The 14,896-nt window shown below is 38.1% G+C and overlaps 1 protein-coding gene across 5 annotated transcripts in view; it reads left to right on the plus strand.

Annotated features, from left to right (window-relative positions):
- NUP153 (nucleoporin 153) overlaps positions 1 to 14,896 on the plus strand; it is an 88,334-nt gene that overhangs the window by 23,480 nt on the left and 49,958 nt on the right. For 4 of the 5 annotated variants that reach the window (XM_047860265.1, XM_047860264.1, XM_047860263.1 and 1 more), the window contains 4 exons: positions 1,837 to 2,062; positions 14,070 to 14,318; positions 14,456 to 14,595; positions 14,677 to 14,805. In XM_047860265.1, coding sequence (XP_047716221.1) covers positions 14,141 to 14,318; positions 14,456 to 14,595; positions 14,677 to 14,805 — 447 coding nt within the window. In that variant the 5' untranslated portion in view covers positions 1,837 to 2,062; positions 14,070 to 14,140. The remainder of the gene's footprint in view (positions 1 to 1,836; positions 2,063 to 14,069; positions 14,319 to 14,455; positions 14,596 to 14,676; positions 14,806 to 14,896) is intronic. The other variant, XM_047860266.1, reaches the window with a different exon arrangement.

Raw genomic sequence — 14,896 nt, forward strand, 5'->3', positions numbered from 1 at the left:
AAGGGTATTATTGTTATTTTACCTAGAGTAAATCAAAGTACCGGGAAGTACTCAAATTTTATCCTAGGTCCTATCAATCCCAAAGCCCATCCTTTCACTTTATCCTAGATAAACCATAGTAGTTGTGTTTGTACCTTAGGTAAGTTACTTTAAACTACACTGTCTCTCTTCCTCCGTAAAGTGACATTATTAATGCCAGCTTCATAAAATTATTGTGAGGATTACCTTTAATATGTCTAAACTGCTTAGAACAGGGCCTGGTACATAGCAAAGCTACAATAAATGTTAATAATACTGTTGTTATACCACACGTTTTTTTCTCCCTTTAAAAGTTGTCATAATAAAGTTAATTCCTCAGATCTTCCGACAACCTTTGATGTAACAGAATTTTCCCATCAGAAATATCTTACTTGCTTTTGAGAGAAAGAAAGAAAGAGCGCGTGCACGAGTGCTCACAGGAGAAGGGCAGAGCGAAAGGGAGACAGAATCCCAAGCAGGCTCCGTGCTACTAGCGACACAGCCCCGCGCAGGGTTGGAACTCACAAACCAGGAGATCATGACCTGAGCTGAAATCAAGAGTCAGATGCTTAACGACCGAGCCAACCAGGTGCCCCCAAAATCTTAGATTATTTATTCAATTTATTATGTTGGATTAGTTATGTTCCTCCTTGTCTTAAAAAAACTCATATTTATATTCAAATTTTTTATCTTTCTTAATGTGCAATAAAACAATTGCAGAAACTGTTGAAGGTATTGTTTATGTTGCCTTTTTTTTTTTTTTTTTTTCAGTTTTATACCTTTATTTGACAATCAGCGATTAGTTCTCATCCACATTAACTGTCTGTAGATTTTTGAAAGTGGTGACAGGTACATAGATAACCAGTGTATTGAGCTTGTTTGGTGAATCTTCATCCTTGGTATGTTTTCTGACAACTGCACATGGATACGGTATGGCACATTCCTCATTCCTTTGGTCCGGACACCTTTGTTGACCCTGGTGTCAGTGCATACATCTGGAGTTCCTATCTCCTTCATGGCAGATTTCCAGATCTCTGAGTGCCCAAGGAGCACACTTCTTGAAACTCATTCCATGGATGCTCTTATGAATATTGATGGTGTATTCTCTGGTCACTACCTTTTTGATGGCAGAATGGCCCTTCTTTTTGCCACCCTTCCTTGAGGAAGCCATTCTGCCAGGTCCTGTTTGGAGAGGAAGTGTTGCTTCTTTTAATATGCTGGAATCAAAATGGATGCCTTTCGCTGGGATTGTAACATTTTAGTGCATTATCTCATTACTTAATCTGAAATGTATGGGCTTATTTGATGGCCTGTTGGGAGTTTTTTTTAATTGTATTTTTTTAATAAAGTATTTTTTTTTAAGTGTTTATTTTGAGAGAGAGGGAGAGGGAGAGGGAGAGGGAGAGCAAGCAGGGGAGGGGCAGAGAGAGAAATCCCAAGCAGGCTCTGTACTGTCAGTGCAGAGCCCGATGCAGGGCTCGATCTCACAAACTGTGAGATCATTACCTAAGTCAAAATCCAGAGTCAGATGCTTAACCAGCTGAGCCACCCAGGTACCCTCCCTGTTGGAGTTTTTTTAAAGATTAGAATAAGGCCTTTTGGGGGCAGTTATTGATTCATGGGTATGGAAGAAAGAAAAAAATAGGAATTTCATAATGTCTGTAGAATTGTAAAATACCATTATTTTGGTGTAACTCAAGTGTCTGAACTTTAGGAAACTTTGGAAGTAGTTGTGTTTTGCTTGGTAGGGCTTTGTGTAAGTACTAATGTAGAAAGATAAATTTCTAAAACTGCCTTATGTATTTCTCCCTCCAACAGGGCATTCTTAGCAGGGTTACAGAATCTGTTAAGAATATTGTGCCAGGATGGCTACAAAGATACTTCAACAAGAATGAAGATGTGTGCAGCTGCTCAACAGACACAAGAGAGGTACCACAGTGGCCGGAAAATAGAGAAGATGATCATCTGATATATGCCGATGAGGAGAGCTCTAATATTCATGATGGGAGAATCACTCCCGAGCCCACAGTCAGTAATACAGAAGGTACACAGAATGTGAATATTTTGTTATGAGCGATAGGTTTTCATGCCTTAATTTTAAATATCTTTATATTACTTGGCTGTGGTAAATCTAATTAGGTAGTACATAAACCATGTAGGAGGAGGGTGATGATCAGGTTCAAATGAGTTACTTACCAGCTTTTTGTTTATTAAGGGAGGCTGATAAATCATTTAAGAGTGCAGTCTCTGGTGTTAGATTTGGAGTTTGAATTTTACAGACTGTCCTGTGGCTTCGGACAAGAGAATCTGTTTTCTCTCAGTATCTTCATAAATTGGTTTGAAAAAAGTAAATGTGAAACCATTAGAATATGTCCTGGCACTGAGATAGATGATGGGTGAGGAAGATGTGGAATACACACATGCACACACACGCTCAGGAATAGTAAGCAACTATAAACAAGAGGGGATTGTGCCATTTGCAAAAACACAGATGGACCTAAAGGGTATTATGCTAAGTGAAATAAGTCAGAGAAATGAGAAGGACAAACGTCAAATGATCTCATTCATGTGGAGTCTAAAAAAACAAACGCATAAACAAACCGAAAACAGAATCAGAACTATAAATACAGAGAAGAAGCTGATGGTTGCTAGAGGGGAGGGGAATTGGGGGAATGGGCACAATGGGGGAAGGGGAGTGGGAGATAACAGTCTTCTAGTTATGGAATAAGTCATGGGAATAAAGGGCACAGCCTAAGGAATACAGTCCGTGATAGTGTGATAGAGTTGTGTGTTGACAGATGGTAGCTACACATGTGGGCATAGCATAAAGTATAAACTTGTTGAACTGCTATATTATACACCTGAAACTGACATAATAATGTTGTCAAGTGTACTCAAAAACCCTGGGGGGCGGTGCCTGGGTGGCTCTGTTGGTTAAGTGTCCAACTAAGGCTCAGGTCATGATCTCATAGCTCGTGAGTTCGAGCCCTGCATTGGGCTCTGTGCTGACAGCTCGGAGCCCGGTGCTGGCTTTGGACTCTGACTCCATCTGTCTCTGCCCCTACTCCACTTGTGCTCTCTCTGTCTCTCAAAAATAAATAAACATTAAAAAAAAGTGTACAATTCAGTGGTATTAAATATATTCACAGAGTTGTTCAGCTATCACCACAGTCAGTTTTAGGACATTTTCCTCACCATCCCTCTCACCCCCACTTCTCCCCCAAAAAATCTATTCTCATGAATAGTCACTGTCCATCCCAGACAACCACTGATCTGTCTCTATAGATTTGCCTGTACTGGTCATTTCATATAAATGGAGTCCTTGAATATGTGGTCCTTTGTGTCTGGATTACTTCACTCAGCATGTTTTTCAAGGTTCATCTGTGTCACAGTGTGTGTCAGAACTTTATTCCATTTTATTGCCAGGCAATATTCTGTGGTGTGGATTATTTTGTGTATCCACTCAGTTAATGGACATTTGGGTTATTTCCACTTTTTGAATATTATGAGTATTGCTGCCATGAACATTCATGTGCAAGTTTTTGTGTGGCTGTTTTCTCTTGGGTGTACACGTAGGAGTAGAATTGCTGGGTCATACGGTAATTTTAACGTTTTGAGGAATAATTGTTTTCCAAAGTGGCCATACCATCTTACCTTCCCACCCACAGTATATGAAGATTCCAGTTTCTTTACGCCCTCACCAATACTTACTTTCCATTTTTAATTTTTTTTAAGTTTATTTTTTTATTAAAGAAAATGTTTATTTAGAGCACATGCGCACGCCAGCAGGGGAGGGTGTGGCAGAGAGAGAGCAGGCTCCATGCTGTCAGCACAGAGCCTGACATTGGACTCCAACTCACGAACCTTGAGATCATGACCTGCGCCGAAATCAAGAGTCAGATGTTCAACCAGTTGAGCCACCCTGGCACCCCAGAAGTTTCTTTCTTAGTAATCTCTGCACCCAACATGGTGCTTGAACTCACGACCCTGAGATCAAGAGCTGCATGCTCTTCTGACTGAGCCAGCAGGCACCCCTTTAATTTTTTTATTAAATCTCTTCTAGTAGGTTGAAGTGATAATCTCATAGTGGTTTTGATTTGCATTTCTGTGCTGGCAATACTGAGCATCTTACCATGTGCTCATTGGCTGTTTGTGTATCTTTGGAGAAATGGCTGTTCACACCCCCCTTTTCCATTTTTAATTGGGCTCTTTGTCTTTCGGTTGTTGATTGAGAAGAGGTCTTACGTATTCTGGATATAAGTCCCTTATCAGTGTAGGATTTGCAGATATTTTCCCCCATTCTGTGGATTGTCTTACTTTCTTGATGGTGTCTTTTTTTTTTTTTTTTTTTTTTTTTACCTTTTAAGTTTATTTATTTATTTTGAGAGAGAGAGAGCAGTGAGCAGGGGAGGGGGCAGAGAGAGAGAGAATCCCAAGCAGGCTGCGTGCTGTCAGCAGAGCCCAGTGCGGGGCTCAAACTCACAAACCGTGATGATGACCCGAGCCAAAATGAAGAGTCAGACATTCAACCAACTGAGCCACCCAGGCACCCTTTGATGGTGTCCTTTGAAGCACAAAAGTTTTTAGTTTTGTTGAAGTCCAGTTTATCTCTTTGTATATATTTCTTTCTGTATATATATTTTTCTTTCGTTACGTGTTTTAACTTATTTATAATTATAAAATTTTTCTAACTCTGTGTTAAAGTCTTGTATTGCCTAAACAATTGGTGTGTATGGCCTATTAATTTTGGTGGTTGTAGTAATGTATTTTCCTGCCTGGTATGCTTGTAGTGAAACCTAGTGAGAGTGAAATGGGCCTGTAAGAATGATTCTCACTGTGGAGAAATGACGTATCTAAATTTTCTTAGTAATACTTGATTTGGCTTAATTTTTAAATGTTTGCTTATTTTTATTAGAATAACTTAGGAAGTTTTAGTATCTACACCTAGACAGATTTCTTTCAAATCTATTATTACCAACAACCACCTCGAGGCTTTACCTAGTAGGTCTAAGCTGAGTGCTGCTATCTCATTTTTCCCCCTGGACATTGAAGGGAACCCCAGCTTCTCTTTTTTCATTATAGACTTCTGTGTTCCCTAGCCTATATCCACAGTGACAGACACTCTCTTTTCCATCCTAATGACCATGCTTATGAGGATTAACTAACTTGAAGGATTAATTCAGTTCAGGTGTGAGATAGTGTTTCTCATTTTACATCTGTACAGTTCTTTTTTGTCTGTATTTGTATTTTCTTTTTTTAAAATTTTTTTTCAACGTTTTTTATTTATTTTTGGGACAGAGAGAGACAGAGCATGAATGGGGGAGGGGCAGAGAGAGAGGGAGACACAGAATCGGAAACAGGCTCCAGGCTCCGAGCCATCAGCCCAGAGCCCGACGCGGGGCTCGAACTCACGGACGCGAGATCGTGACCTGGCTGAAGTCGGACGCTTAACCGACTGTGCCACCCAGGCGCCCCAATGTATTTGTATTTTCATTAATGGGATTTATTCAGTGGTTTGCCAAGGTCAGTTGTAACTCAGATTTTCTTTATTGTGTTAAGAAGTTCATATGGTAGTTTTTATGTTACGTGTATGGTACACATAGACCTTTGTGAGTAACTTCTAAACTTACATTACTATGGAAGATTTCAAACTGCATAATAAGGAGACTACTGCAAAGAACACCTGTGTACCCATTACCCATCTTTGAAGACAGCCAACTATGGCTGATCTTGTTTTCTCTGTTCCCACACTAATTCACCCACTTTCCTACCCTAACTCCTCTAATTGTGCAGAAGCAAATTGTGAGCAGCTTTTAGATACTAATTTCAGGAACTTGATAGTATTTCCCACCTCATTCTTATCTTAGATCTGAATCCTGCTCCTGTCTTGAATTTTGTTAGTTCCAGACAGTTCTCTTCTCACAGTGTTGCATTCAGTACTTGTAATCACATAATGTGTGACTTAAAGTCCCACTGATAACTCCTCAGTGTGATGAATATAGATCTTACTAGATAAAACAATTGCATTTGTTTACTCTGAAACGTTACGCTTAAATTTGACAATGCATTCTCAAAAAACAACTTAGACATGTCTGTTCTTAAAGTGATGTCAAATTATTGAAAGCTTAAAATAATTTCGATATAACAGTCCTGAATGTTGTTTACTTCATATTAATTTTACCAGTGTAACTTCCATATTAATAGTAACTGGAGCTGGAGAGTATTGTACATTCCTCAAGTGGAGCTGGAGAGTATTGTACATGCCTCAAATAGCACAGTGCAGTAAGAACAGCTCTAGAATCTGTGGCCCATTTAAAATCTGTTGTCTGCAGCCTTATGCCTGTGTACTTCCTTGTGTTGACTGTCTTATCTATTTATCTATCTATCTATTTATTTATTTATAAATAAAGAGACATGGGGAGGGGGCAGAGAGAGAGAGGGAGAGAGAGGATCTTAAGCAGGCTTCACGCCCAGCACAGAGCCCAATGTGGGACTTGATCCCATGACTGTGAGATCATGACCTGAGCCAAAATCAAGAGTCTGACGCTTAACTGAGCCATCCAGGTGCCCCTTGTATTGACTGTCTTAATGATGGTGAGTCTTTGGGTGTTTGGGTTTCTTCTGCTAGGTTAGTGGGATGGATCAGTGAGAATCTGAGATAACGTACATGTTTCGTTGAGTCAGTAAGAACTCAGGCCTCTGAAAGGCCCCGCAGTGGCATATCTAGCATATGAGTCGGCAGTAGACTCAAAGTTGTAGACTACTTTGTCTAATTAATGCCATGTGATGATAGATACACTCTTAGACACTGGGCATTTGTGAGTGATGTAAGTCTGTAGACGACATGGCCTTGTTTAGTCTTATTATCCCAAACTGTTCTTTATTGGTCCTGGTTTTGGGGTTAAAGAAGCTCTGTAAGTATTAAAAAAGTAGCATTGCTGTTAGCATCATACCTTCAAGTAGAAGTACATCACAGTAGTTTTCTTTTTCCATTATAGTGTCTATACAGACTATATATATATTTTTTTAATTTTTTTTTTTAATGTTTATTTTTGAGACAGAGACAGAGAATGAACGGGGGCGGGTCAGAGAGAGAGGGAGACACAGAATCCGAAGCAGGCTCCAGGCTCTGAGCTGTCAGCACAGAGCCCAACGCGGGGCTTGAACTCACAGACCGGGAAATCATGACCTGAGCCGTAGTCGGACGCTTAACCGACTGAGCCACCCAGGCGCCCCTGTACAGACTATATTTAACAGATGTCTGCCAATAGCTAGAAAATTGTCCTTTTGTTTTAAAATATACTACAAAATTAGAATACTTTGTATTTGAACAAGCATTTCAGCTTATACATATGTGCGTCCTAAGTGCAGAAAAATTAAAATAGTATAGTGTTTAAATGCCTATAGGTTTAAATGTCAGTAGTAGTAGATTTTCAAACTCCAGCCAGTATCTCTCTTGAGTGAGCTTGATAAAGAATTATTACATATGAAGCAATTTAAATATTCTATTAAATTTTAAAAATATGTTCCATGAATAGTGATTTTTAAAAGTTGTTTATTTTGAAAGAGCATGTGTGCGTGTGGTTTGGGGAGGGGTGGGGGAGGGGGAGAGAGAGAGAGTGAGAGAGAGAGAGAGATCTCCTATGAGTAGACTCCTATGTTTTTGTCCTTTTGTGGACTGGCTTATTTCACTTACCATGTCTTCAGGGTTCATCCACATTATACCATGTATCAGAATAGATTCCCTTTTTAGGGCTGAATAATATTCCATTATACATATATACCACATTCATTCATTTGTTGATGGATACTTCGGTTCTTTCAGCCCTTAAGCTATTGTAAATACTATTGTCGGGAACATGCTTGTAGAGATCTCTTTGAGACCCTGCTTTCAGTTCTTTTAGGTATATACCCAGAAGTGGAATTGGCTGGGGCATATGGGAATTCTATTTTTTTTTTTTTTTTTTTGGAAGAACTGCCAAACTGCTTTCCACAGCGGCTGTGTCATTTTACATTTCCTACCAGTAGTGCACAGGGGTTCCACTTCTTCCATGTTCTTGCCAATGTTTATTTTGTTATTCTGATAGTAGCTGTCTTCGTGGGTGTGAGTGGATCTCATTGTGGTTTGATTTGTATTTCTCCTGTGATTTTTAATGCTGAGAGCATCTTTTCATATGCTTGTTGGCCATTTGTAGATCATCTTTGAAGAAACATCTCTTCAAGTTCTTTGCCTGGGTTTTAATCAGATTATTTGATTTTTTTGTTGTAGGAGTTCATATTTATATATTCTGGATATTAACCTCTTATCATATATATGATTGGCAAATATTTTCTACCATTCTGTAAGTTGCCTGTTCACTCTGTTGATTGTGTCTTTTAGTGCACAGAAGTTTTTAAGTTTAATATAGTCCCACATGTCTGTTTTTCTTTTGTTGCCTATCAGATCCAGGAAATCATTGTCAAGACCAATGTCATGAAGGTTTTTCCCTTCTGATTTCTTCTAGTTTTATAGTTTTGGGTCTTGCTTTTAGGTCTTTAATCCATTTTGAGTTAATTTTTATATATGATGTAAGGGTCCACTTCCATTCTTTTTGCATGCATCTCTCCAGTTGTCCCAGAACCATTTGTTGATGAGATGGTCCTTTTTCCATTGAGTAGTCTTGGCACCTTTGTGGAAAATCATTTGACCATGTATGTAAGGGTTTATTTCTGGGCTCTCTGTTCTCTTCCATTGGTCTACATGTCTGTCTTTGTGCTGTACCACACTAATTTGATTACTTTTTTGTGATATGTTTTGAAATCAGGAAGTGTGAAACTGACAACTTTGTTGTTCCTTTCAAGATTATTTTGGCTATTAAGGGCCCTTGAAGATTCCATAAGAGTTTTAGGATGGATTTTTCTATTTTTGAGAAAACGTCATTGGGTTTTTGAAAGGCATTGTATTGAACCAGCAGATTGCTTTGGGTAGTATTGACATGTTAACAGTATTAGTTTCTTCAATGTAAAAACATGGGATGTCTTTCTTTCTTTTTTTTTTTTTTTTAAGTTTATTGTGTGAGAGAGAGAGCATGTGTACCTGAACACAAGCAGGGGAGGGGCAAAGAGAGAGAGAAAGAGAGAATCCCAAGCATGCTCGTTGTGGTAACATACACAGCTGTGGAATCACTAAGTTGTACACTTGGAACTGTGTGTCAACTACACTTCAACTGAACAGATTGAAATTATATTGGGGGGTGCTGGGAGGAAGAATATTCTCACTCAGGAACAGGTATTAAATAAGTCTGTTCTGTTCTTTTTACAGGTTCTGTTGCTATTGTAAAATACAAATTAGAAATAGAAAATACAAATGCCATTTGTCCAACTGTTGCTGATTTAGAGGAAAGCTGTTGGTTTTGTATGGTGATCCTGAAACCACCCACCTTACTGAAGACATTTTTTTTTTAAGTTTATTTATTTTGAGAGAGCGTGTGCATGTGAGCATGAGCAAGGGAGGGGCAGAGACAGAGAGGAGAGAGAATCCCATGCTGACAGCGTGGAGTCTGACATGGGGCTCGATCTCCTGAACCATGAGATCATGAGGTGAGCTGAAATCCGAAGTTGGACCCATTGAGCCAGCCAAGCCCCCTGGGATGTCTTTCCATTTATGTCTTCTTAAATTTCTTTCAGTGGTGTTTTATAGTTCTCATTGTTCAAGTCTTTCACTTTCTTGGTTAATTTCTAAGTGTTTTGTTTTTTTCTGATGCTGTTAATGGAATTGTTTCCTTAATTTGCTTTCCAAAATGTGCATTGTTAGTGTATAGAAACACAGCTCATTTTTGTGTGCTTATTTTGTAACCTCCTACTTTGCTGAATGAATTTATTCCAATGAGTGAGTGTGTGTGTGTGTAATATTTAGGGGTTTCTACATACAAGGTATATCATTTGTAAATAGAGCTATTTTATTTCTTCCTTTCCAACTTTGGATGCCTTTCTTCTTGCCTTAACTGTTCTGGCTAGAGCTTGCAATACTGGGTTAAATAAAAGTGGGGAAAGCAGGTATCCCTGTCTTGTTCTTGACGTTAGAGGAAAATCTGTCTTTCACCATTGGGTTTGATGTTAGCTGTGAGTTTTTCACGTATGACTTTTATTATGTTGGTGTTTCTTTCCAGTTCTAGTTAAGTGTTTTTATCTGAATCTTATTTTTTGTATAATAGTACTTTGAAACTAAATAATCTGGAATTGTTTTCTATTGCTTATGCTCTTAAGTATTTTTGAAGACAGACTTTGAGGAAGAAAATTACAGAGCATCAAATACAATCCAGCAGCACGTTAAAAAATAGAATCTTCTTACTCACTAGGGAGAGTTAATCTTGGGATATAAGGAATCATTTATCATGAGGGAATTATTAATATAAGTTAGCATATTTATATAGTGGAAGTCTTGTAATTATTTTCTTTCTGGTAGATAATAGGTATTTGCTATGTATTTTATTTAGAATTGTTTATTTCATTTAGAGCTTGCTTAACATGTTAGTCATCCAAAGGCCAGAATCACGTGTAATGGTGAAGCATTAGAAACATTCCCATTAAAGTCAGGTATAAAATGGAATCCCATCATCACCACTTCTGGATGTTAACGATGTAATTAGATAAGAGGATGTATGTATACATGTAAGTATTGGTAAGAAGGAAGCAAAATAATACCCAGAAAACCCAAGAGAGCCAATTGATGGGAAAAAAAACAACTGATTAGAGATCAAATAAGAGATTTGTAGAAATTAGTCACAAAGTTAATATAGAAAAACAAAAAACAAAACCCCAGTAACTTATTTAAGCAGTAAACGGAAAGTATGAAGGAAGAAAGAATCCTACTTACAATATCAAACAACAAAAACCTAGAAATAAACTTCAGAAGTGTATGACACTCTAGAAGAAATTCTTTTGTTCCGCTGAGGAACATAAAGGAGAGCTGAATGAAAAAAGTCAGTAGGAAAACAGTGCTGGGCATGGTATCCCTTCCTTTTTAAAATCTTTTAACTTCAGTGTGATCCAAATCAAATCATTTTAATGAGTCTGTTAGGAACTTTGAACATAGCTAAAATACTTATTTTTAAAGCCTTTAATTGCATCATCTATCTCATGGTTAATTCCAGTTGACTTTTTTCTGCATTGTTGATCACATTTTTCTTATATATGTCATTTTGAAAAATACATGTAGAGATTTGGGATGCTGTTATCTTCCACTGAGGAGTATTGATTGTTGTTTGAGCAGGCAGTTGTTACTGGTCATTTTGAACTTTGTAAACTTAGTTTTATGTTTTGTTAATTGTGCATCTGTGGAGGGTCCAAGATTTCTTAAATTCCCTAAAGTGATAGGACTTAGCCTGCAAATTGTTTCTCTTGTGGCTTTTTAGGTTGAGTCTAAACCTATGTCCAAGAACATAGGACATGTTGTTCTAGGACATGATCCTTTGTCTCAAGGGGAAGCTTTTCCAACATCTCAGTTGAATGCCAGGGATTTAAGGAGGTGTTTATGGGATCTCTAAGTTCTGGCAACCCTGTGGCTCCTGTGTCCTCAACACTGCTTCTTGCCCCCTAGCATTGCTCACTTCCTAGTGACTTGTTTCCTCAACTCTGTAGTAGCTCATACTTGGTAAGCCTTATATGGTCTCACTCTGTGCATGGAAAGCCCATTCACTGTCTGGACACACCCATGTGGCTTCTGGAGGCCCTTCCCTGCAGTTTTCTACTGTCCAGTGCCCTTAATTCTGATTTCTGCCTGCTGTGTTCTGCTTGGACTCCAGCTCTTTCTTCCAGGTCCGAAAACATACCTAGGTAGAGAGCTGGGTAGTGATAGGGTTCACTTTTTGAGTTTTCTTGTGCCGTTTTCTGTTGTTTGAAAGATATCTCCTATTCTGTTCAGTTTTATGATTATTTAAATTATAGCAGAAGCACTAGTCTGGAGGCCCAGACATTCCAGCCCAGAGTCTTGGAAATTTGACAAATGATTTTAAGGGTTTTTGAAAATACACCTGCAGATGAGTAGAGAAATTCTGAAAAAGAATAAGGGGAATGTGGGGGTGGGTTGGAGTAACTTTTACAGTTACTAATGTGTTCTAAAGCTGTAGTGGGTAAAACATTATTGTACAGATACATCACTGGGGAAGAGGGTGAAAAGCCTTTCGGGATTTAGTATGTGGTAGTGGTGGCTTCTCCGTGATTATAAGGTAGCTTATTTAAGGTTATTTTAGGGGTGGCTCAGTAGGTTAAGCGTCTGACTTCGGCTTAGGTCATGATCTAATGGCTTGTGAGTTCAAGCCCCGCATCGGGCTCTGTGCTGACAGTTCGGAGCCTGGAGCTTGCTTCAGATTCTGTCTCTCTCTCTCTTTGCCTCTCCCCTGCACGCGCGCGCCCTCTCTCTCTGTCTCTCTCTCTCTCAAAAATAAACAGGAACAAAAAAAAAGAAGGTTATTTTAGAATGTAAACAGACCAACCATTTGGGAAACAATGAAGCTGAATCATTCCTTCGCTACTGTATCATAACTGACTCCAGATGGATTCAAGATTAAATATTATATTGAAATAAAAGTAACAGTGCAGTACCAAAAAATCAGTAAAATTTTCTATTTCTTATAGTCTTGGAATGGTAAATGCCTTTGTAAACAAAGTTTACAAAAGTGAGCAAAGGTTACAAGGTTTACAAACCTTGTAAACAAATTATTTTCTGTACTGCAAAAAATAACATCAACAAAATGAATAGGTTCAGCCAACAGTGAAAAATAGTTGTAATATTTCAGGTCATATTGCAGTATCTTACTGATCAAAGATTAGATTTTATTGGGGCGCCTGGGTGGCTCAGTTGGTTAAGTATCCAACTCTTGATTTTAGCTCAAGTCATAATCTAACAGGTCATGGGTTTGAGCTCCACATTGGGCTTTGTGCTGACAGCACAGAGCCTGCTTGGGATTGTCTGTCTCCTCTTTTTCTGCTCCTCCCCCGCTGGTGTGCATGCTCTCAAAATAAATAAACATTAAAAAATTACTATATCAGTAAGCAATTAATAGAAGTGTAAATGAACAATGAGTATAGGGAAGGATGCAGTATCCCTCTCATTTAAATAAATGCAAATAAAATAATGGTGCCATTTGATAGATTGATAGAAATCAGAAAAGGTTAATGTCCAGTGTTAGAGACTATGGTGGAAATGTACGTTGTCATTTGCTATTTGTGGGAGTATAACTGATAGGATTGCGGTATGTTTCATAAGCAAAAATGAGCATACTCTCTGATTGAGTCCTGCAGAGCAATTCCATATAATTGTTTATCCCATTGATTCTCTTATGGGCCTAACTTCAGACTTACAGAATCAGATATTTTTGTGGGAAGCTTAAAAGTATTTTTTAAATTATTCCTCTTTGTGCTTCTATTCTTAGAGAACCATGGATTAATCCAAAAGAATACTCTTAAGAGTATGCAGATATCAGTGCATATATGTTCGATGGAACATTGGGAAAATAATCACAAAATAATTCGCGTCAATTAGCATGATAACATACAATGTGGTCTTTAAAGGAATGCTCTGTATGTAGAGACAAAATTGGTAAATGAAAAAGCAGGTCATAGAACTGGATGCATAGCATGATTATATAATTAGAGAAATGATTTATGTCTGTATATAAAATATCTGGGAGATCTACAATTTTAATAGTGGTTGCTATGACTTATATAGCTTCTTTTACTCTTTATGAGTGGGTTTTATAGTAGCAATTCAAGCATCAATATCAATAAAGAGCCATGCACTTTTAGAAATTGCATGTGATCCCTGAAACATACATAGTTTGATACGAGGTTAAGTAAATTCATTGCAGCTAGATGAAACCTTTTTTGAGTAAAGAATAGCTTAAACTGAGCTTATGGGAGGCTTCAGTGGCTTGAATTGAAGCGATGTTATATAGTATGTTTTCTTAAAAACCATTTTGTTGTGATATTGTATTGCTTTTTCTAAGCTGTATATTCATAATACTAATGCCTTTTTTTTTTTGTTTTTGTTTTTTTGTTTTTACTCTTTAAAGAACCCTCAACAACTAGTACTTCTTCAAATTACCCAGATGTATTAACAAGGCCTTCTCTTCATCGGAGCCATATGAATTTCTCCGTGTTGGAATCTCCTGCACTACACTGTCAGCCCTCCACATCCTCGGCATTCCCAATTGGCAGTTCTGGATTTTCCCTTGTAAAGGAAATTAAAGATTCTACCTCTCAACATGATGATGATAACATCTCAACTACCAGTGGTTTTTCTTCAAGAGCTTCTGATAAAGGTATTCTTGGTGTTTGGTAGTAAAGTTAAATTTCATGGGATAGGTTTTTTCTTACTTGTAATTTTCATTTTCTGTTTATAAAAATTGAGGGCCTTATAATTAGTGCTCTAACTATGCATTACGTATTTTTGTTTCAGATATAGCTGTTACAAAGAACACTTCAGTGCCACCTCTGTGGTCCCCAGAGGCTGAACGTACTCATTCACTCTCACAGCACACTGCCACCAGCTCAAAAAAACCAGCATTCAACTTGTCTGCCTTTGGAACACTTTCCCCTGTGAGTACTAGTAAGATTGGATTCAATCACATTTGTTTTGAGTATTTATTGCTCATAATTTATCATTTTGTTTCTGTGCAGTCACTTGGGAATTCTTCAATCCTTAAAACAAGTCAGCTTGGAGATTCTCCTTTTTATCCTGGAAAAACAATGTACGGTGGGGCAGCAGCTGCTGCAAGACAACTGAAACTCCGAAACACACCGTATCAGGTTGGTTTGAATAGGAGAAGGAATGATAACGTTAAAAATTGTCAAGTAATTAACGGCACTCCAATGGAGTTTTGGTTTGGTTTGGTTATTT

The sequence above is a fragment of the Prionailurus viverrinus genome, chromosome B2, assembly GCF_022837055.1.
Source record: "Prionailurus viverrinus isolate Anna chromosome B2, UM_Priviv_1.0, whole genome shotgun sequence".
NCBI classification, from domain to species: domain Eukaryota; kingdom Metazoa; phylum Chordata; class Mammalia; order Carnivora; family Felidae; genus Prionailurus; species Prionailurus viverrinus.